The sequence below is a fragment of the Dipteris shenzhenensis genome, chromosome 33 (assembly GCF_047967505.1).
Source record: "Dipteris shenzhenensis isolate YYH24624 ecotype China chromosome 33, Dip_SZ_1.0, whole genome shotgun sequence".
Taxonomy (NCBI): domain Eukaryota; kingdom Viridiplantae; phylum Streptophyta; class Polypodiopsida; order Gleicheniales; family Dipteridaceae; genus Dipteris; species Dipteris shenzhenensis.
The window spans coordinates 33524260-33546324 of NC_141628.1; the positions used below are offsets into that span (position 1 = coordinate 33524260).

The following is a 22065-nucleotide window of genomic DNA, read 5'->3' on the forward strand; positions in this document are numbered from 1 at the left end:
ATACCCAAATGACTACAAAAGACTGCAAATGTATGCACAAATACCACCAGATCTTCAAATATTGCAGAAGAACTGCAAGAATGCCTACCAAGGATCACCGGTAGATGAAGGAACTTGCACAATAAACCCTGTACGGAATCCGTACACCTGCAGTACAACTGTACGGAATGGTTGATGCAGGTGTGCAGTACGGAAGTATGGCACAGATAGGTACGGCTGGATGGTGAGTATGTACGGATCTGCAGTACGACAGAATGCACAGATCGAGGTAGCACGTACGGATGTGTACGGTTGCTTGCGTTGCTGTACGGAAGACCGTACCAATACGGTACTGTACGACAAAATGCGTGTACGCACAAGCAGGTACCCGAGATGTACGGCGAAGTACAGGCGTATGGCGCAGATCGAGTTGTGTACGGACGAAAGATGACGCAGAGCCGTACGACGAGGTACGGAAGATGCAGGTCTGTCAGTACGGTTGTACGGACGACGAATCTCTATGCGGAATGCAAGTCCGTACGGACGAGTTGATTGTACGACGCGAATGCGGGCCTGTTGTACGACTGCAGCAGACGGGAGTGTACGGCCAGTTCAGTATGGATCTTGCGATGGAAGCTCGTGGGAGCTAGAGGCTAAGAGCCGGAGCTGAAGGGAGCAGGGAGCACGGAGCTCTTGAACCTGCTCTGATACCAAATGTGAGAATGGGAGAGAGAGAGAGCAAAATGAGAGTAAGAAGCAGGAGAGAGTGAGAGCTGAAAGCTTAGTTGCAAATAGATGAGAGTAAGAGAGATACAACTGAAGGAGTGAGATAAGGTTTTGTCCTAGTGACAAAACCTTAGTAGTCACTAACCATAGTTAGTGGACTAACTGTGGTTAGGGGGAAAAACCTCTTAAAGAGGGAAAAGTGCCCCTAACTAGCTTATTAAATTACATTGGTCACTGCTGAATTATATCTATAATTCTAACACTTCCTCACCTTGATCATCACTCAGCTGCACTTTCTATTGAAGCATTGGCTATTTCAGATTCATAGCTTGCTGAAACTCATCTTTGGCATGAGAGAATGGGCCATCTCAATTATAGAGCTCTTGCAAAGCTACATTCACAGTAGATGGCAAATGATGTACCTCAAACTCACACAGTTTCCAAACATGTGTGTGAGGGTTGTCTTTTGGGTAAGATGCATCGGTTTCCTTTTCAAAAGAATTGTCCAAAACTCTCACAAAGGAAATTGCAGCTAGTACACAGTGATGTCTAGGGCCCAATGAGGACAAATGTCATTGGGGGGTATAAGTATTTCATGACTCTCATTGATGATTTCACAAGATATTGCTGGGTATATCCTTTAAAAGCCAAATCTGAAGTTTTCTTATGCTTTCACAGATGGCTGAATATGGTTGAGAATGAATCAGGATGCAAACTTGTCACCCTCAACACAGATAGGAGGGGAGAGTATATGTCAAAGGAGTTTGATGCATTTCTGTCTTCACAGGGCATTATTCACTCATGCACTACTCCTTACACTCCTCAGCAGAATCCTGTTTCTGAAAGGAAAAATAGGTCCACAATGGAGATGGCCAGATGCATGCTTAAGGCCAAGTCTTTGCCCAATAAATTTTGGCTTGATGGAGTAATGTGTGCCAACTATGTGCTGAATAGATCACCTACATGGGCATTGAAGACTGTTACACCTTATGAAGCATGGAAAGGCAGGAAGCCTTCACTTTCAAACATGAGAGTTTTTGCATCTCTTGCATATGTTCATGTACCATCTCAGCTGACACATAAGCTTGATGACAAGGCAATCAAATGCATATTTATTGGTTACAACCAAGAGAGCAGAGGGTATCGGTTATATCAACCAAATACTGGGAAGATTATTGTCAGTAGAGATGTAATCGTTGCTGAACATTCAGCTTCTCCTCTTGTGGACTGCAAAGCAAAGCCAGATGTTGACATGTTTGATGCCTTTGAATCTTGGTTACTCTGCCATCATCAGAAGAGGATTTTGACCAGCAACATGAGCCTCCTGCAGGCCCTCCACTAAGCAATAATCAGCCACAACCTCATGTTGATTTGCAGGTTTCTCTTCTGGCACAAAATGATCCCACTATTCATGATGCAGTCATTGAAGAAAGAGCTGTCAATAGACAGCAAAGGCAAGTTTCCAGATGGCTTCTTGATACATTGAGGGACAGCAAACAAGATCAGCCTTTTGCTGCCCGGACAAGATCAGGGAATAGACAGCATAGTTACTTTCTTGAGTTTGCACTCCTTGCTACAGCTTGCAATGAAGAGCCTCTGTGCCATAAAGATGCTTTTGACAGCAAAGAGTGGATGGATGCAATGAGAGCTGAGTTACAATCTATTGCCAAAAATGACACATGGGAATTAGTAGATCTCCCTCCCGACAAGCATGCCATTGGAACGCGGTGGGTCTACAAATTAAAAAGGAAATCTGATGGCAGCATAGATCGATACAAAGCCCGTCTTGTTGCAAAAGGGTATGCCCAACAACAAGGCATTGACTTTGAGGAGACATTTGCTCCCACATCCAGGATTACTACCATTAGATGTGTCATTGCCATTGCAGCCCATCATCATTGGCAACTGCACCAGCTTGACATCAAAACTCCTTTTCTTCATGGGGATCTGCAGGAAGAAGTCTATGTCACACAACCTCCTGGCTTTGAGGTTGTTACTTCTGAAAATAAGGTATGCCGGTTTAGAAAAGCCCTTTATGGTTTGAAGCAGGCACCCAGGGCATGGTATGCCAAAATTCATGCACACTTACTATCCCTTGGTTTTCAGAATAGTCCCACAGAACCCACTCTTTACCATGCCAAAATTCATGCACACTTACTATTCCTTGGTTTTCAGAAAAGTCCCACAGAACCCACTCTTTATGTCCGTGGAAGTGGATCTGATTTTTTAGTGCTGATTTTATTTGTGGATGATATGCTCATCACGGGCCCAGATACTCAACAAATTGCAACTTTCAAGACTGATTTGCAGCAGATTTTTGACATGTCAGACATGGGACGGCTCCATTATTATTTGGGCATTCAGTTTGCTCATGTTGAGGGGGGTATCATGATGTCTTAGTCCAAGTATATTGGACAGCTCCTTGATCGTTTTCAGTTTGAGGATTGCAAGCCAATCTCAGTGAACCCTGGATTCAAATTCTCAGCTCATGATGGGAGCCCACCATGCGATATCACTCTTTATCAATAGGCTGTTGGATGCCTTATTCATTTATGTCACACCAGACCTGACTTGCAGTATGCAGCAGTATCTCAGCTCAGCAGATTCATGCACATGCCCAATTCACAAGTGAAGAGAGTCTTCAGATATCTCAGAGGCACTCAAGATTTAGCCCTCTTCTATGGTGATCAGGGTTCACTTACCATGCATGCTTACACGGATAGTGACTGGGCAGGATGTTCCGACACCAGAGTGTCACATACTGGCAATTGTTTTTTGCTTGGCAATTCATGTATCTCTTGGCTCAGCAAGAAGCAACCAACAGTTGCCACGTCTAGCTGTGAGGCTGAGTACAGGGCAGCTTTCACCGCTACAGTAGAGTGTGTTTGGCTTCGACAGTTACTTACAGATCTTGGTATTTGCCAAACATCCTTCACTATTGTCTACACTGACAACCAGAGTGCTTTGGCCATTGTGCGTAACCCAGTGTTTCATGCGCATACCAAGCATATTGAAGTTCACTATCATTATGTTCGGGAGCGGTTGTCAGCAGGAGACATAGAGTTGTCCTATCTTCCCATATAGGACAACATAGCAGATATGTTTACAAAGGCACTTCCTCGCCCCAAGTTCGAAGTCTTTCGACAAGCTTTACACTTGGTTCCCTTTGTTACATGATCTGACATCCCTTGTACATTCATAGGTGGCTATATCCTTTTGGATGAACATGTGCCACCGTGACTAGAAAATACTAGGTATTCTAAGACGTTTTCAGAGTACTTCAGCCCATCCCATGGAGGGGGGTTTGTAGGCCATCCTCTGGTAGTTCTAGTGATGCCCTATAGGCCATGGTATGTGCCTTGTAGGCATAAATAAAAACACTTATAGTGTTAGTGTCTTTTAGGCCACATAGGACACTTAGTCCTATGTGACACCTAGGACACTTAGTCCTAGGTCTAGGTACTTGTACCTTGTACTCCTTTGTTTTTGGTTTATCTAAGTTTGATATGACGGGTGTTCTTCTGCGACCCTTTGCTATCTGCACTCTCTCTCTCATTCGACCCTTCATGTAGCTCTGCACCAAATTACTAATTTTGAGAAAGCCTTAGCTATCTAAAACCAAGTGAGTCTAACTAAGCTTCTGAGTCATGGATTTTTTATTTGGAGCTCCAATCACTTCACTCCGCACAAGGAGTAGTTCTCTGACTTACAAAAAAGTGATAGTAACCATGTAAAGCCAAAGACTCTTAGACTTAATCATATCAAGGATATTGGTAATATACCAATATGAATACTAAAAAAAGACGTATGGGACATACATAATGTTTGGTATGTTCCAGATCTAAAGAGAAACCTTCTGTTTGTTAGTGTCATTACTATACAGAACAAGGATATAAAATTTCATGGAGGAATGTCTCATTCAAGATAAGGTTGATAATTTCAAAATCACAACCAAGCAATTGAGGAACAAAGCCTTTATAAACTGCCACATTTATACCTAACTTTAAAGCCTACATCTCTCAATGAAATAGGAAAGAAAACATGTGGCATAAAAGGTTTGGCCACTTGAACATGCAAAACCTAGTCCTCATGAATAAAAAAGCCACTTAAACATGCAAAGCCTAGTCCAAATGAATAGACAAAGTTCACGCACACAGACTTTTTTTTGTGAAAACCAGTAATTAAGAATTCACAGTTGCTCCAGCGTGAAGCAACTGCTACTCAAACAAAACTAGAAACAGTGATGGAACAGTTCCAGCTAGGCCAGAGGAAGATCTTCAAGGAATGTGCATCTTGGAGAGACCCATACAGAGGATCAAAAGAAGTGAAACATACTTTTCTTTTTGTAGAAGAAACTTTGCATTAAGAAAATTGTACATTCATAGTTGTCCCATGTGCGTGCATGCGTGCGTGCACAGGCTCGTGTGTGTGTGTGTGTACACACACACACACAGGACACAATGCATGAAACATGCATTTGTCAGTGCATTTAGGACATCAATGCAGCAGAGCTGAAAATCTGCATTTTTTAGGCTGCGAGCTCCAAAGAAAAACAAGAAAACAGCAGTGTTTTAGGGTGCATACTGCATAGAGCTCTTTCAAAAAGTGTTGCTACCTTATTTCGGATGTTTCTAGGCTTATTTCTTTCTCTATGGCATGTCTTGTTAGAAAACCCAACAGGGGGTATGCACAGCACAAAGACTAATAGAGCGTCCCAGCAACTCACACAGAGTGTTAAATATGGAATCCAAAACTTCTTTCCTTATGTGTACTTAACATATGTGCAGTAAGTAAATGAACAACATACAGGAGAGATGTGGAACCAACAAAACCTATATTTCCATCCACAACGGACACAATACAAAATGTATGTCCTCTGAGCTTAGGTGGGCCCCATTGCCGTGCGCTACAAACACACCTCCAAGCTATCCCTTCCGGACGGCTACCTGTGAGGGCGTGAATGCCTAGAAGGCTTGACCTCCTTGCTGCCCTGATGTGCAGCCAATGGTGAGGCTCAAGCTCCTTTTGACTCACGTACTCCTTGCTGGCCTCAAAGACAGCCAAGGGCCTTGATCCCTGAGGGCTCTTTCTCTGCTACCAATAGCCTCCTCCTTTGTCCATGATCTGATCCCTAAGGAAGGCTCCTTGTAGCTGCAATCTGCTCCTGATTTGGATCTGAAGAGCTGCTATGATGGATGAATTTTGAGCCCCCAAAGGCTCCCTTTCATAGGGGCTGGGAGCCCCCCCACCAACCTGACTGACTGGGGGCTACAGATGGACCAACCCAGCCACCCACACCCCTAGTCTGAAGAACCGACCTGAGGGGCACTCCTTTTAATGCCTTGCAGGTCTCACCTGGCCACGTGGCAGGCTGCCACTGGCCCAGGCTTTCTTGTCCCTGCCCCGACCTGCTCCAAGCCACTTCCCTGGCCTAAACTCTGCTCCAATCTGCCGCCAAACACCTCCTAGTACCCCACCATCTGTCTGGACTCGTACAGGCCCTGGAAACCCTGCCAAAGCTCCGTACAAAGTTCAAACTCCTGCAGACACCCGCCTGCTATCCATACCAAGGTGCCACCTATCTCAGGCCATTCCTGGGCACTCTCCTGCCCTGGAAACTCTGCCCTAGACCCGTGCGATTGGTGCAGCATTCCGTACTGCCCCAATCACAGGTACCTTCAATCCCGGATCTCTTCCAAGCCCAGAAACAGGCTTTACACCTGCTGAGCATCATCCACAAGGTGCCACGTAGCATTGCGCCACTTCCTGGCAGATCTCCTTGCACTGATGCTGCCCCGAATCTGTAGCAGATACCTCCTTGCAGCCAAGTATGTTCCTTGGGTGTGCTGCCCACATGGCAGCCTGTGTGTTGCCCATGTGGCAGCCCCATGCTCTCATGATTTACTGTTTGTATCTTGCCCACATGACAGCCCATGTGCTATCCATGTGCCCTAATATGCCAAAGCCCACCTCCCCCACACTCTCCTCATATGGGGGCTTACAGATGGGGAGGTGACTTTTCCAACATGTCTTGTATTCAAGTATTTCCACCTAGATGTAGATTGATTATTATGATCAATATAAATCTTATTTAGGTCTACTTGAGTGGTATCCATACTCCCTCCTTGTGAGTAATGGAGCTGTAGCCTACCCAAGTTGTCCATCTCGTCTTGCATGGAGCCTGTTGTTTGCAGACATAGTTGATGCATTCCCTATGCAAGTTTTACAAAGGATGAGGTCTCAGACTCAAAAACATAAAACTATAAGGTAAGCCCTAACAAAGGCCAAATGTAATACCTTGAAGTGAGCAATTTAGATAAGAACTCTAAGGTCTAATTTAGATAACATATTGATGAGAGTCGAAGAAAAATTCTTATACTACATGATTAGATCATGTAAATTTTACTCTCTTGTATAGCACAAGACAATTCATATTGATGTATTGTTTATATCCCTTCTCATACTCAACAATGCCCCTCTATTAGCTCATTCATCAAATGGATTCCCCTATTGGTAGCTATTTCCCTCGGTGCACTCACCATTTCTTCTCATAAATTTTAAGAAATGCTAACAAGAATTCAAAAAGTATGAGGACACAAGAATATGCCAATCGTGGAGATGGCAAACCTACCTTTGATCTTTCCTGCTCGTGCAAGCTTGTACAAACCTTTCGGATCCCTTTGCTCACAAAGATTCAAAGGAAAATTCATGTATACCTGAGGAAACAAGCAATCAAGAACCAAGTGAGTCCAGTTCCCATTAAAATTAGGTCATTCTATTATCGAATCCTGAGTGCCATATGAAAGTTCATCAATATATGATTACTGCACACAAGCTCACCCGAAATTTCCATGTAATAGTCTTTCTTTAAGTGGTTATGCAAGAATCGAAAACAGCTATCGAGCTGGGTTCGTAGAGGAAGACAATGAACGAAGAAGACCATTGTACCAACAAGGGTCACAAGAGGATGTCCTTTATACCCAACTTTGTTTTGCCTCTACCTTGACAAGTTGCCCACGCTTATCCACACATGTGGCAGAGAGGACTTAATAACTTATGCGCATTTCGCTTTATGGAAATGATGTATTCGTCATGCCATCCTCTACCGATGGCCATAGCTAAGAGACATCTTAAGGTTGACCTTAGTGTTGGGGTAAAGGCACATTGCCACCCTTTAAATGTTACGACTGCTATGACTGTCCTAAGACAGTCATAGGGTGAATACCTAATCCTACCTTTGAGTTTGTGGTGTGGCTCAACACATTCTTACACACCCACACTCCCTACTGTCTACGTTTTCTCCTACTATTCCACTCCCCTCTTTCCCTCACAAGTGGTATCAGAGCCACCCTCTCCCTCTCACTCCTATCTACCCATCCCCTCTCTTCCAGTGTTTCCCTCGAGCTCCGTGCCCCTCGTCTTCGGGTAGCTTTGCTACTCGAGTCCTGTCTCTCTCTCGATTCTCAGCTCGTGGCAGCATTTCCATCGCGGTGCGTTTCTCCTTTCGGTGTAGGCAGCAGCGAGCACGCACGTGTGCTTCAGGGCGGCAGCAGCAAGCAGGGCGAGCTCTTTCAGCTCGCAATCGCTGCTCAAAGCAGGCAGCAGCCGCGCGCAGCAGGTGCGCGAGCAGCCATAGCTGCAGCAGCAGCTAGCTGCTGCTAGCTGCTACCAGCAGCCGGCTGCAGCCAGCCGGCCGCAGCCAGCCGGCCGCAACCTACCAGGCGGCCGCAGCCAGCCAGGCGGCCGCAGCCAGCCAGGCGGCCGCAGCCAGCGGCTACAGCCAGCCGACCGGCTACAAGGCAGCAGCCGACCAGCCGGTCGCGATCAGCGCGACCAGCCAAGCAGCCAGTCGGCTGCAGGGCGACCAGCCGCACACCCGCCAACCAGTCCCGCCACAGCCTGCAATCAGACAGTGACGGCTGCAAAAGCAACCGTACGGTGGTTGCCCAACAGCATCCTCGGAAGAGAAATCAGGTACAGGGTACAGCAGGTACCCTGCGCAGGTACAGAAGGTACAGCTGCACAGGCACAAACAGACTTTGTTTGGAGAAGAAGGAAAAAGTGAGAGCACTCTGCTCTTTTGCGTAGTACTTGCAAGTACACGCAGGTACAGAAGTACAACGAGGTTTTTTTTCTTGATGCATTCCCGGAATTTTCAGTTTTTAAAACTGTGTGTTTGAGGTACAGCAAGTACACTCGTGTCCCTCGTGCTTGAGGTGACTAGTGCCACAGTGTGTGGTGGTTGCACAGTTATTTTTCGGGAAGGTCAGATGCCTTGATTTGCAGAGGGCTTTTATGCTTACACTAAGTGCAAATCTCAGTTTTCGGGTGACTATTACAAAGGGCTTTTGCCTGGAAGTGTATGCAGTGTATGCCTTGAGGCAGTGTGGAGCCAGGGTGCCCACATTGGTCTTGTTTCCGCAGTGTACTCAGTGACATTTCTTGCAGGTCACATTCTGTGTACGACACTTTGAAAATCTCAGTTGAGCCACGCTTGGCCAGGGCGCATCGAGTTTTACTCGGTCCCTAACTGTCCATCGTTGACAGTGCTCAAAAGATTTTCTCTTCAGTGTTTGTACGTTAAGATCTGTGTTGTTACTGTGTACACAGGGCAGTTTATGCATCACATTGTCAGGTGATTGTGCCAGAGAACTGTATTTTGTATGCTACCTCAGTGTTGAGGTGTTTTTCACTTGGTACAGGTGTCAAATCAAGGGGCTTTTGCCCAGATTTTGCTTGTGAGCACTTGAGTTACTGTTTGAGAACTTCAGATGCCTTTTATCCCCTTGGCAGAAGGGTGCTTGGTTGGGATTTGTCCCATGCTTTGTTGGAGGTTTGTGACAGGCTGAGGTGTTTGGAGTTTTTTTTTCAGTGGACAAAATAGTGTATGCCAAGTGGTTTATGCATATAAAATCAGTGCAATACCTCATCTGAGGTGGGAGAAGTGTCCAGGACAGCAGTGTTTTGTGCTTCGTCAGATGATGATGCACTGATAAAACACTTGTGGAACAGCTGCAGCAATTCTGTAGTTACTGTTTTATGCCTATTTGAGCACGGTACAGTGTGTCAGAAGGTACAGTGACTGGAGGGAAAATTTTCTGTTTTGCTGCAGGATTTTTTGACAGTAAAAAACAGCACTATTGTGAGTGCTCCTGGCTCTTGATAGAGCAGGTTTTTTGAGAAATCAGAATTTTATTTAGTCATTTTTTGACTTACAGGGAGTCAGGCACTTTCCTTGTTTGATATGGCATCAGGGGGAAGTGAATCCTCAATGCTGAACATAAAGAAATTGGAAGGGGCACACAATTATGCATTATGGGCAGAACAGTGTTTGAATGTACTTCTGTTGAAGAAGATTTGTAAGCCCATAAGGTTGAAGGGTGTCCAGCCATCTGGGATGGCAGATGATGAGTGGGAGGAGCTTGATTTGTCCGCAAGGGCGTCTATCATGCTTACTCTCACTGATTCTCTTGTGTTCAATGTTCAGGCAGAAAAGACCTCTTATGGCCTATGGCAGAGGTTAGAAGAGTTGTATGCCCAAAAGAGCTCAGCCAGTAAGGTTTATTGGCTGAAAAAGCTCGCTGACCTTCGCATGAAGGAAGGTACAGCTATGACCTCACATTTGAGTGAGTTCAATGCCATCTTTACACAGCTTATCGCACAGGGATTGAACCTTGATGAGGAGTTCAAGGCTACTTTCTTGTTGTGTACCCTCCCTGAGAGTTGGGACACTTTCAAGACCACCCTGTCAAATTCAAATGTCACTCTTATGTATGTTGATGTGGAGAGCTCTCTCCTTATGGAGGAGATGAGCAGGAAGAACAATATGGGCAGCAAGTCTTCCAATGCTTTACAGGTGCAGGAAAGAGGTAGGACTCAGCAGAAGGGGAGATTTGCTGGCAAGTCCAAATCCCGCAGTCATTCCCGTGGCAAAAAGGATATTGAATGCTTTTACTGTGGCAAGAAGGGACACGTGAAGTCTAAGTGCTTCAAGTTTATACGGGATCAGAAAGCCAAGAAGGATGAGACAAAGGATGCAGGCAGTGGAAGCAAAGGCAAAGGCAAGGCCAAGGCAGATGACTTGGATGCAGTCAATGTTGCAGCAGCGGACAGTGATGGAGATAGACATGATGTTTTATGCTCTTCTGCTCTGATTGCACATACCTTGGTTGTTGATGGCCATGACATGCACACCTGGCTCTTGGATTCAGGTGCTTCTTTTCATGTTACACCTCATAGGGAGTGGTTTACTTCCTATACAGGTACTCATGGAGTCGTTCATCTTGGGAACAACTATGCATGTCAGATTGCAGGGATTGGCAATGTACAGATTGTATTCCCTGACGGACGCATTTTCATGCTTGATGGTGTTCGCCATGTGCCGCAAATCAAGAAAAATCCGATTAGCACTGGCTTATTGGATGACAGTGGTTACCACACCACATTTGGGGATTCCAAATGGGTAATTACTGATGGCCAGGTTGTAGTGGCTGAGGGTTATAAGAGTGATACCTTGTACCCTCTTTATGTTTCCAGTGTAGGTAATCATGTTGTTGCCATAACCGAGCTGCCGAAGGTTTCATTGTGGCATAGCCGGTTGGGACACATGTCCGTTAAAGGAATGCAAGAACTGTCACGTTTGGGTTATCTGCCGTCTCTTTCATTTTCAGATTTGCCTACTTGTGATCATTGCATTTTTGGAAAGCATTCTATGACTCCTCATAAGAGGAGAACTCCCCAGAATAGAGCACCGCTTGATCTAGTGCACACTGATTTGTGTGAGATGCCACAGCTATCACTAGGGGGTGCAAAGTATTTTATTACTTTTATTGATGATGCCACACGCAAAGTGTGGGTCTATTTCTTAAAGCATAAAAGCGATGCCTTAGATGCTTTTAAGAAGTTTGTCGCTCAGGTTGAGAATCGGATAGGTTGCAGGCTGAAATGCCTCAGATCCGATAATGGGGGTGAGTATGTGTCACATGCCTTTGTACAGTTATGTGAGGCTAAGGGCATTAAGCAGGAACTCACAGCCCCTCATAATCCACCTCAAAATGGTGTGAGTGAGCGAATGAATCAGACTATCCAGGAGAAAGTTCGATGTATGTTGTCTTATGCTGCATTGCCCCATGGCTTTTGGGCAGAAGCCGTGCAAACAGCAGTTCACCTAATTAACACGTCGCCGAACAAGGCTTTGGAGTTGAAAGTGCCAGAGGAGGTGTGGTCTGGCAAGCCACCTTCATATAAGCACTTACGTGTGTTTGGCTGCGAGTGCTTTGCTCATGTACGCAAAGAACTGCGCACCAAACTGGAACCAAAGTCTTTCAGATGCATCTTTATGGGATACGGCGATGAAGGTGAAATGGGGTATAGGTTATGCGATCCCGTCAAACGGAAGATTATACGCAGCAATGACGTCATCTTTAAAGAGGATTGTGTACACAGAGAACCCGTGCAACCCATGGAATACAGGAGGGTTGTATATGATGATGTCGGACAGCAAAGAATGCCCATTAATATGCAGCAGCAGGCTGCTGTAAATAACCCTGTTCAAGAGGGTATACAGGCTGAAAATCAGCCAGACAATTTTGCCAATAATGTACCACTGGATATGCCAGCAAATGGCGCTGTAGGACAGCCAAATATGGTGGTACAGCCACCCGTCATGCTTGATGAACAGGCTGGACAGCAGCCTAATACGGATCACTTTAGCTTCAGGGAAGCTATGGGAAGAACAAAGAAAAGGAAGTGGGAGAAAGCCATGCAATCAGAAATGGACTCCCTACTTCAAAATGATACATGGGACTTGGTGCAGCTACCTGCAGGCAGAAAGGTTTTGCCATGCAAGTGGGTTTACAAAGTCAAAGTGGATTCAAATGCTTTACCAAGGTATAAGGCCAGATTGGTTGCCAAGAGGTTTAAGCAGGAGAAGGGCATTGACTTTGATGAGATCTTTTCCCCTGTAGTCAAGATGACTACTTTGAGAGCAGTGTTAGCTCTTGTTGCTCATGAGGACATGGATTTATGTCAGATGGATGTGAAGACTGCTTTTCTTCACGGAGATCTCCATGATGAGATCTACATGAATCAGCCAGAGGGATATACTGTTAAAGGAAAAGAGAAGCTTGTGTGTAAGCTCAAGAGGAGCTTGTATGGACTCAAGCAGGCACCAAGGGAATGGTACAAGAAGTTTGATGCCTTCATGCAGTCCCAAGGGTATCATAGGTGTGAGACCGATCACTGCTTGTACACCAAACGGGCAAAGGATGGCAGTTTGATGCTACTCATTCTGTATGTAAATGACATGCTGATTGCCAGCAAATCTCAGCAGGAGATTAGTGCTTTGAAGAAGCAACTGCATAAGTCTTTTGACATGAAAGACTTGGGTGATGCAAACCATATTCTTGGTATGCGGATTATTCGTGACAGGTCCAAGGGACTTTTGTTTCTGTCACAGAAGGAGTACATTGTGGCAAAGTACTGCAGAGGTTTAAAATGGAGGGGGGGAAGTCTATTAGTACCCCGTTGACTCCACATTTAAAACTCAGCAGTAAGGACAGCCCCAGATCAGATGATGATAAGGCTGAGATGGCCAAGGTTCCGTATGCATCTGCAGTTGGTTCTTTGATGTATGCCATGGTTGCCACCCCGTTGCCTCCACATTTAAAACTCAGCAGTAAGGACAGCCCCAGATCAGATGATGATAAGGCTGAGATGGCCAAGGTTCCGTATGCATCTGCAGTTGGTTCTTTGATGTATGCCATGGTTGCCACTCGTCCGGATATTGCTTTTGCGGTGGGAGTCATCAGCAGGTATATGGCAAATCCAGGCAAGCGGCACTGGGAAGCAGTGAAAGGTGTCTTGAGGTATCTCAAGGGTACCAAAGACTTGTGCATATGCTATGGTAGGCAGGATGCATTGGTGCATGGTTTTCAGACTATGCAGGAAATGCAGATAACCAGAAGTCTACTACCGGTTATGTTTTCACATTTGCAGGAGGTGCTATATCATGGGTGTCTCGTTTGCAGAAATGCATTGCACTATCAACCACAGAAGCTGAATATATTGCAGCCACTGAGGCTTGCAAGGAAGCAATATGGCTTACTCGGCTGGTGGGAGATTTGGGCATTACAGGAGATATACCAGTTTTGCATTGTGATAGTCAGAGTGCTATCATGTTGGCAAAGAATCCGGTCTTTCATCAGAAGACCAAGCACATAGATGTGAAATATCATTTTATCAGGGAGGTACTAGAGGACAAGCAGCTTGAACTTGTGAAGGTGCACACTGATGATAATCCTGCAGATTTGCTCACTAAGAGCTTGCCTACAGAGCGGTTTGCACATTGTCGCCGCATCATGGGATTAGGATGAGACCATTCTTATTTTATGGTCTTGTATACAGTAATTGTATATTGCTGTAATTTTTTATTCTTTTCTCCCCTTTAGGCACATTGGCCTTTAGGTGGGAGGTTGTTGGGGTAAAGGCACTGCCACCCTTTAAATGTTACGACTGCTATGACTGTCCTAAGACAGTCATAGGGTGAATACCTAATCCTAATAAAACCTTTGAGTTTGTGGTGTGGCTCAACACATTCTTACACACCCACACTCCCTAGTGTCTACGTTTTCTCCTACTGTTCCACTCCCCTCTTTCCCTCACACTTAGTAAAACAAAGGTTATGACGCTCAACAGTTCGATTACAGCCATGCACAAAGAGATCTTCATATATTGCTAAGTGCCAAAACTATTTTAGAAAAAGACAAGTTTATCACACTTAATTATGGTATGGCCTTGCAGCTACTTTGGACACTCAGTCCAGTCGGGACGCCTAGTACACTTAGGACATTTTTGTCCTATGTAGGCTACTTAGAACACTTAGTCCTATTGGAACACCTTGTACACTTAGGACACTTTAGTCCTATGTTGACTTTGATTGACTTCAGGCCTTATATTGGCCATCTCTTGTACGTTCTCATTATCCTTTTGCAATTACAATTCAGTTCCTTCGGCTTGTTGTCTCCTCCTTGCATTCCAGCTTCCTTCCATTCCTCCCCGAATGACACAACAGGAGCAACTCGTACCTGCCTCCTTCCGTGCTCCAACTCCAGCCCAGCTCACTCCTCTCAAGATAACCAGCCCATGTGAAGACAACAGCCAACTAAATGCCTAATGAAGTAAGGTTGGGAGTGGCTTTTGTTTGTATGATTCCTGCATTAGCCAGAGGGGATATCTACAAAAATAGCGGTGCAAAGACAGTACCAGATGCCTCTACCGTGATCTGCTGCAGTGCATTTTCATCGCCTACATCTGTTGTCTGTACAGCTTGTACGGCCTTTACTTGCAGATCACTAGCTTCTACAATTTGCCAGAACTAGTTTGCAGACATTCCAGCCAACATCACAACATTTGGTTTGGTTTGGAGTCACATTGGTTCAGATTTTCAGTGACATTTACAGTTTGCCAGAACTAGTTTGCAGACATTCCAGCCAACCTCACAGCATTTGGTTTGGTTTGGGGTCACATTGGTTCATATTCTCAGTGACGTTGCTTGGGGCACTTGAAATTTTGGGCTTTTCCTACATTTGCCCTCTTTTGGCACATTTGTTCTCTCCAAATTTAACGCTTTTACCAAAATTGCAGTCTTTGCTCTCAGATTACTTAGTAAGGCCTTATCCTTCGATTTCTCACATTCAGCTTGCAAGAAATTGGGGTTTGTGCTCCCATTGCATTGCCTTGGCCCTTATGCTTTGGCAACTTGATTTTCAAGTACATTAAAGCAAATTGGTGCATACATTTGGGAAAGATTCGTGCAGACTTTTGCAAAATTACAGGTAGATTTTGCAAGACATATTTGTGCATTTTGGTTCAATGTTTGAGCAAGCATACTTGGTCTTTACATTTGCAAACCTTTTGCTGTCCCTTTTGGGTTGACATTTGCAGATTTTGTGTCAGCTTGTAGAAAAGGGGGTGGAGGCAAATTAGAGAAAGGCTTTAGAAGAGCAGAAGGGAGAGAGAGAATGGGGGGAGACGGGGTAGGAGAGAGAGAGAGAGTGGAGAGGTAGGGAAGAGAGAGAGAGAGAGAGTTTTTTACTTCGTAGCAACAATGCCAAGACGCACACAGTAGGCGTATCCGAAGTCGACCACAAGGATCGAACACACACACACACAACGACATGAACCAGAGCCTCAACCACCAAGACCCACGCGGGTTTTACAAAACTTGATGGGGAAGGATGGCTAATACACGGTGAGAGAGAGAGAGAGAGAGAGAGAGAGAGAGAGAGAGAGTAGGCAGCTTGTAGAAGGAAGGAGGGAGAGTACATAAGATCACACATTGCATGAGGGGACAGTACTTATATACTCCTTATCCCATTGACCTCTCTATCTTGCAAACACCCACCAAGTACTAATAATCCTAACCCCCTCTAACTTGGCCAACTTTCATTACAACCATCCCCTCTCAATATAATTTTTTCCTCAAAATTGCAAGTGATGGTGGTTAAACTCCAAAACTCTCTGCTGTAGAATAAACATGCTCCAACATGCAGACCACCTGGGTCACAAGGGAAAGTAGGATAGTTCTTTGCCGTAGATACTGTAGCTCCTCATGGGTCATGTAAGCGTTGATCCCACCTAGCATGCTCATCATCAAGAAGCCCACAATCACATAGTCATTGCTTGTCTCCATGGACTTGACTTTGCACACCTCTTTATGCCTTGCTGTTCCCTTTTGCCTGTATTGGGAGCATCTTTGCTTTCCATATATCCACTGCATCTCTAGCTCTGGTGTTGTCTTGCCCAAATGCAAAAAACTGAAATCATCTTCATTATAGAAGCTATATTCAGGCTCTAACAGCTCCAGAAGTTCTTGTGCTTCCTCAACATTCCAAGGATCTTCAGTCCTAACATGTAAGGCCTTCAACCCCGGGCTGTCCGCTGTAATTTCCTTCTAACCATGACACCCATGAGGTCTTTGAAAGCTGCCCATGTATAGGGCTTCCAAGATGAAATCCCTCATCTTCAACCAAGAGTGGGCATGGTGAATGCCATCATAAAGAATCTTGCCCTCATCATCCACTAGATACAAGCTGAGAGCCATTCTTCCTGCTTCATAGGATTCTTGGTAAAAAAATATTGAAGTGTCTATCTTCCTGCTTCATAGGATTGTTGGTAAAAATATCTATGGTCCGTCAAAATATCTTTAAGTGTCTGCCACACACTTGACCAACCAAGCTTCTACCATTATGTGGTCATCCCTGACCACAAATGGTAGGCCCACATAGGCATGCTGCTGATTTGACTAGGCAACATCAATATCCCATTCGGCCTGCAAACTCATGTGCATATTACACATATGGCATCCTTCCACATAAATCTGTCCAGGCTATATTTGCTGTCCAGGCTGCATTTGAGGTGGTCTAGACTCTATGTAGAGTCTCCTATCTAATTGAGATCGGCCAGCTCCTCTCACAAGCATTGTGCTGGACCCATCTTCACGATGACCCATGCAGCCCAGGCACGGCTCACACGAGGACGTAGTGCTTTGGCTAGACTAGAGGGACAGTGCTTCCACGTGCACTTCCAGGATCCACCGACGAAGGGCTGGCTTTTTCACACACTAGTGCAACCGACTGTATGCAGCACTGTTCTAGGGATGCGATCTTCCGAGGACAGATTGGAGAAGCTTCGAGCGGCTTCAGGTCACAATGGGATCCACAATGATCCGATGTATAGGCAGAGTTCGCCATGACACCTCTCCAAGTTGATGCCATCTTTCAAACAATGACTTTCATCCACAGTCTGGGACTTAACCCACTGGAGACTTCCAAGGTTGGCCCTAGAGTCATCCAGACGACTAGGAAAGAGCGGGGCAGACACATGGTATGCACGCACATGGCTTGCCAAGCACGGTATCCAAATGGACATGCTTCCCCCCTTTCAGTACAGCATGGATGTGCCTCCTGGGTCGATCCCGCGAGATGAGATCAACCGTATCATATGGTTAGACCTCCTCCAGCTTCATACATCCCGGACTTGGGGGGAGGACCTAGACCTCCCCACAAGACCCAGTTTTATCGCGACCACTTCTTGAGAGAATCAGAGGAGGGATTCATCATTAGACCCCACTATCTCGAGGACAGAGGAGTCTCCCATGCACTGAGGATTGTCATTGGTCAGATGCAGGTTTCATCCCATCAACTGAGGATCGAGGCAAGGAGAGCAGCAGGTATACCCAGAGAGCGGGTCTGCACGCACTGTGCACTGGGGGCGGTTGAGACAGAGGAACATTTTCTTTGTGTTTGCCCAACCTACTACGAGATCCGGGGACGCTACCACTATCTCTACCTAGAGGGGAGTGGCTTCGGCCCTTTGTCACGACTAATCCATTTCCATGACCAGGTTTGTATCGGCTTTATCTAGTGGAGATGCGTCGGCACAGGGAGAAGCTTCTGCGACAGATCAGAGAGCAGCAGGGGATGTCTAGACCACCACAAGACAAAGTATGACCGGGCACCGCGACGCGTCACAGACTTCTATACATTAGAGTCAGCCCCCGGACACAGTGGAGTGGAGGAGGAGGAGCTAGCCAACATGAGAGCAGTCTGGATGAGCAACCAGCACAGTACCACCAAGAGAGGGGTGCAGAGACCACATGCGTGACAGAGAGTCCCCGAAGTACACTCTATTGAGGTCCGACCTATCATAGCTTTCTTTCCTTGGGGGGGGGGGGGGGGACCGCCAGAAACGAGGGGTCACTCTGGACATAGCGCAGAGAGTCCAGAGGGTGAGGAGACTGCGTCCCCCACCGCAGCACGAGACAGCTCGACAGACACAGATATGAGACATCTTCGTAGCCCACCAAAGAGCCATCACTGTACCAGGCTTCCGTTTCTGATCTTGTTTCTGAGTCCCAACACCGAGACTGACTTGTTTTTCAATCTGTTCCTGATACTGGATATATTGATTTGGCCCACTATGCAGTTGCAGATGACTATTTCTATGATTATGACTTTGTTAGCATAGATTAGTACTCAGCAAGGGTCCTAGCACGCCATTTGCTTCAGCCCACTGAGGCTTGTATGAGTTATCTTTCTGTGTACTCTCTCTCTCTCTCTCTCTCTCTCTCTTCTCTCTCTCTCCCCCCAACTCCCTCCCTCCCTCCCCGTAGCTCCCTCCCCCCCCGGTAGCTCTCTCCCCCCCCGCAGCTCCCTCTCTCCCTCCCCGTAGCTCCCTCCCTGGCCGCCCGTAGCTCCCTCCCTCCCAGCCTAGCCTCGCCGCCCTAGCTCCTTCCCTCCTCGCCTAGCCTCGCCGCCCGCCTAGCTCCCTCCCTCCCCGCCTAGCCCCGTCGGCAGCTCCCCCTGCCTGCAGCTCCTCCGCCCGCTGCCTCCTCCGCCCCTCCACTCCTACTCCTCCGCCCTTCCGCTCCTGCTGCTCCCCCCTCCGCTTGCTACTCCCCCCCTGCCTGCAGCTCCCCTTGCAACGCCGCTCGCCTGCAACCCCTCCCCACATGCAGCTCCTCTGCCCGCTACCTCCCCGCCTGCAGCTCCTCCGTCCTCTACCTTCTCTCCCCTGCTTTTGCTCCACCCTCCCCACCTACCCTCAGCCCACTTCTTGTCTCGCCACCCCTCAGCCCCCCCCCTCCCCCACCCTAGCCTATCATATCACAGCTCCTCCCCCCTGCCTCCTCCTCCCTCCATTGAGCTCTCCAGCTCTCTGCCTCGTGTCAGCCCCCTAGGGGTTGCTCCCGTCATTGGGGGGAGGGGGGGGTACATGCTCCCGCTCCCTCTCCCACCCCCAGTCCTACTCCTGCAATACTGCTCCTGCAATAAGACTAAGACCTACACCGAACACGGGTCTATCGAACGAAATGGGGAGGATATGAATAAAGCCGCCAAGAAAGACGACAACAAAGCCAAGAAACAAACACACCTGAAACTCGAAGATGTGAACACACGCTACAACCGCAATGGACTCGGAGTGGACAGCAAAGCAAAGGCAAGACCCACCTCTGCCTCAGCTTCAAACACAGCTTCAGCTTCCGTTTCAACTTCAGTCTCAGCCTTGGTCTCAGCTACATCCTCATCCGTAGCCTCAACGCGAACCTCAGCTTCAGCTTCAGCGTCGGCTTTAGTTCCAATTTCAGCTACACTTTCAGCTCCACTTACGCCCACAACCTCTACAATTACAGCTACTAGCTCTGATATACCCCTACCCATGACATCGATTGCTCCACCCTCCCCTAGGATAGAGGGGTTGCCACTGACACCATCTCTCCCTTCTTCTCCCGCTACAGTTCTCTCTCCGATTATGACACCTACTTTGGAGGGGTCATACAATGTTCCGCACTACTCGACCTTTCTCTCCCCTATGCCTCTCAGTCAGCCCACGCTCCCACACCCTGCTGGGATCACCTCCTCCAAGCCACTATCATCTCCATACCGTACCCATCTCACCCAGTCATCACCCAGCCTCCAGTCTCATCCTCACACTTTCACGCCACACTCCTTTCAGTTTCCGTTAGAGCACGAACGAGATGACCCTTCAGAGGCTTGGGAGTACTTATTGATGGAGGTCCAGAGCATCTGAGAGTGCGATAGGGAGATGTTAGGCTTCGCACAAGAGCAGACACACTTCACCCAGGAGCAGGCACGTCTCATATAGGAGCCAGTCTCAGGCTATCCGAGTCCAGGCTGATCTTATTCAGGGGCTCAGACAAGAGATCTCACGGCTTCGACACTGCTATACGTGCAGTCCCAGGGAGCACCCCAGTTGTGGAGGCACAGATTGCGAGCATGCAATCTACCATCGAGGAGACGTCCAGATGGGTCGACGTAGCCTGCAAGAGTAACCATTTCGACTACCCTCCTGGAGCAACAGCAAAGAGCCAACAAGGCTCTCAACATCACAGTACATGGGATTCCTCGCACTGAGGCTACACCGATGGCAGATGCGTAGGCTTGGTCCCGTAGTGGAGTGAGGTGGTCATCCATGGAGATTGCTGGCTGGTCTCGTAAGGTTGACTTACGACGTAAAGCCGAAAGTCGTGCCTGGGCATCATGGAACCCACTTTCTGTTGAGGCGCTTTCTGTTGCAACAACGGGACCAGGCCCGCAAAGAGGGGAAGTGGACAGTAGTACGAGATGGACGACTCCTTACAAGCCCCCGTCGGGCACCCACCTCTCCTACCGCAAAGGGAGGCGAGGTCTATGAGACCCAGACATCCGAGACCCTATCCTGCACCATTTGGAACTGTAATGGTACCTTATGGTCAGAAACAAGGAACTTCTCGGAATCCTATACAGGTCACAACATAGTTTTTTACACAAAGACACATCAGAGTCCAGAGCGCCCACTACCAATAGTCAGCGGGTATACATGGGAGTCTGCCTACAGAGATGAGATGAGGAGGGGTTCGAGGGTTAGGAGTCGTCGCAGTCCTTTACAGATCCACACTTTTGGGAGGCATCTCAGTGGAGCAAAGAGATCCACACTCCAGGTTTCTCTGGGTCCGGATTTGACACATGAATAGCCGGGATTTGTTTATTGCAGTTTGCTACTTCCCCCCCCAGACCTCCAGCTTTGCCAGAGATATTCGAGGGGAGGATGAGACATCCCCATTTGCTGCTCTTTATCAGTCCATTATTGACTTCTCTAGCCGCGGGGAAGTCCTCCTAGTTGGGGACTTTAACGCGAGGGCAGGCGCTCGTCAAGCACCACTCCTCGACTTCAGAGATGATTCCACTCTATTGCCAGACATTGACCTTGAGGAGGTAGGTATGCTACGAGTTTCGGCTGACAGACGAGGACCGCTCACATCTTATGGGCAGGCCCTATTATGGACCAGCTCGACAAGGCGAAATCTAGCCTGCGAACCACATTGGAGCAGAAGGCGCAAGCGAAGGCGCAGTACGCCTAAACATGGGAGCACCAAGAACGACAAATCCAATCTCTACAGGATCTCTTGGCACAGGAACGAGCACTTACTGTGTCCCTCCAAGCAAAGAACGAACGACAGCGCGCCTCCGACCAAGCAAAAGAGTCACGTTTGGAAGACCAAGAGCAACATGAGTTTCGGATCTACAGGGAGGTCTCCGCACAATTCGCCACATACACACTTGCACCACGCACCATCCCCCAAACCCTCCAAAAGCACGTTGACGCACTCCGCGCACAAAACCTCATCTTCCACTTAGACCTCACACGATATCCCCTTCCCAAAGCAGATGACTCAATTGATGGACTACAAGAGGCTACCTACTTTAAAAAGATTGACCTTCATATTGTTTATAGGGAGACGTTGAGAAGATGGTATTCCGAACTAAATTTGGCAAATATAAGTTCCTAGCACTCCCTTTT

General features: G+C 47.2%; 1 protein-coding gene across 1 annotated transcript in view; it reads right to left on the reverse strand.

Annotated features, from left to right (window-relative positions):
• The window catches only part of LOC147880001 (adenylyl-sulfate kinase 3-like), a 64407-nt gene that overhangs the window by 16440 nt on the left and 25902 nt on the right, over positions 1-22065 (reverse strand). Inside the window, exon 5 of the mRNA XM_087371788.1 lies at positions 7337-7421. Within this exon, the coding sequence (XP_087227914.1) occupies positions 7337-7421 (85 nt within the window). The remainder of the gene's footprint in view (positions 1-7336; positions 7422-22065) is intronic.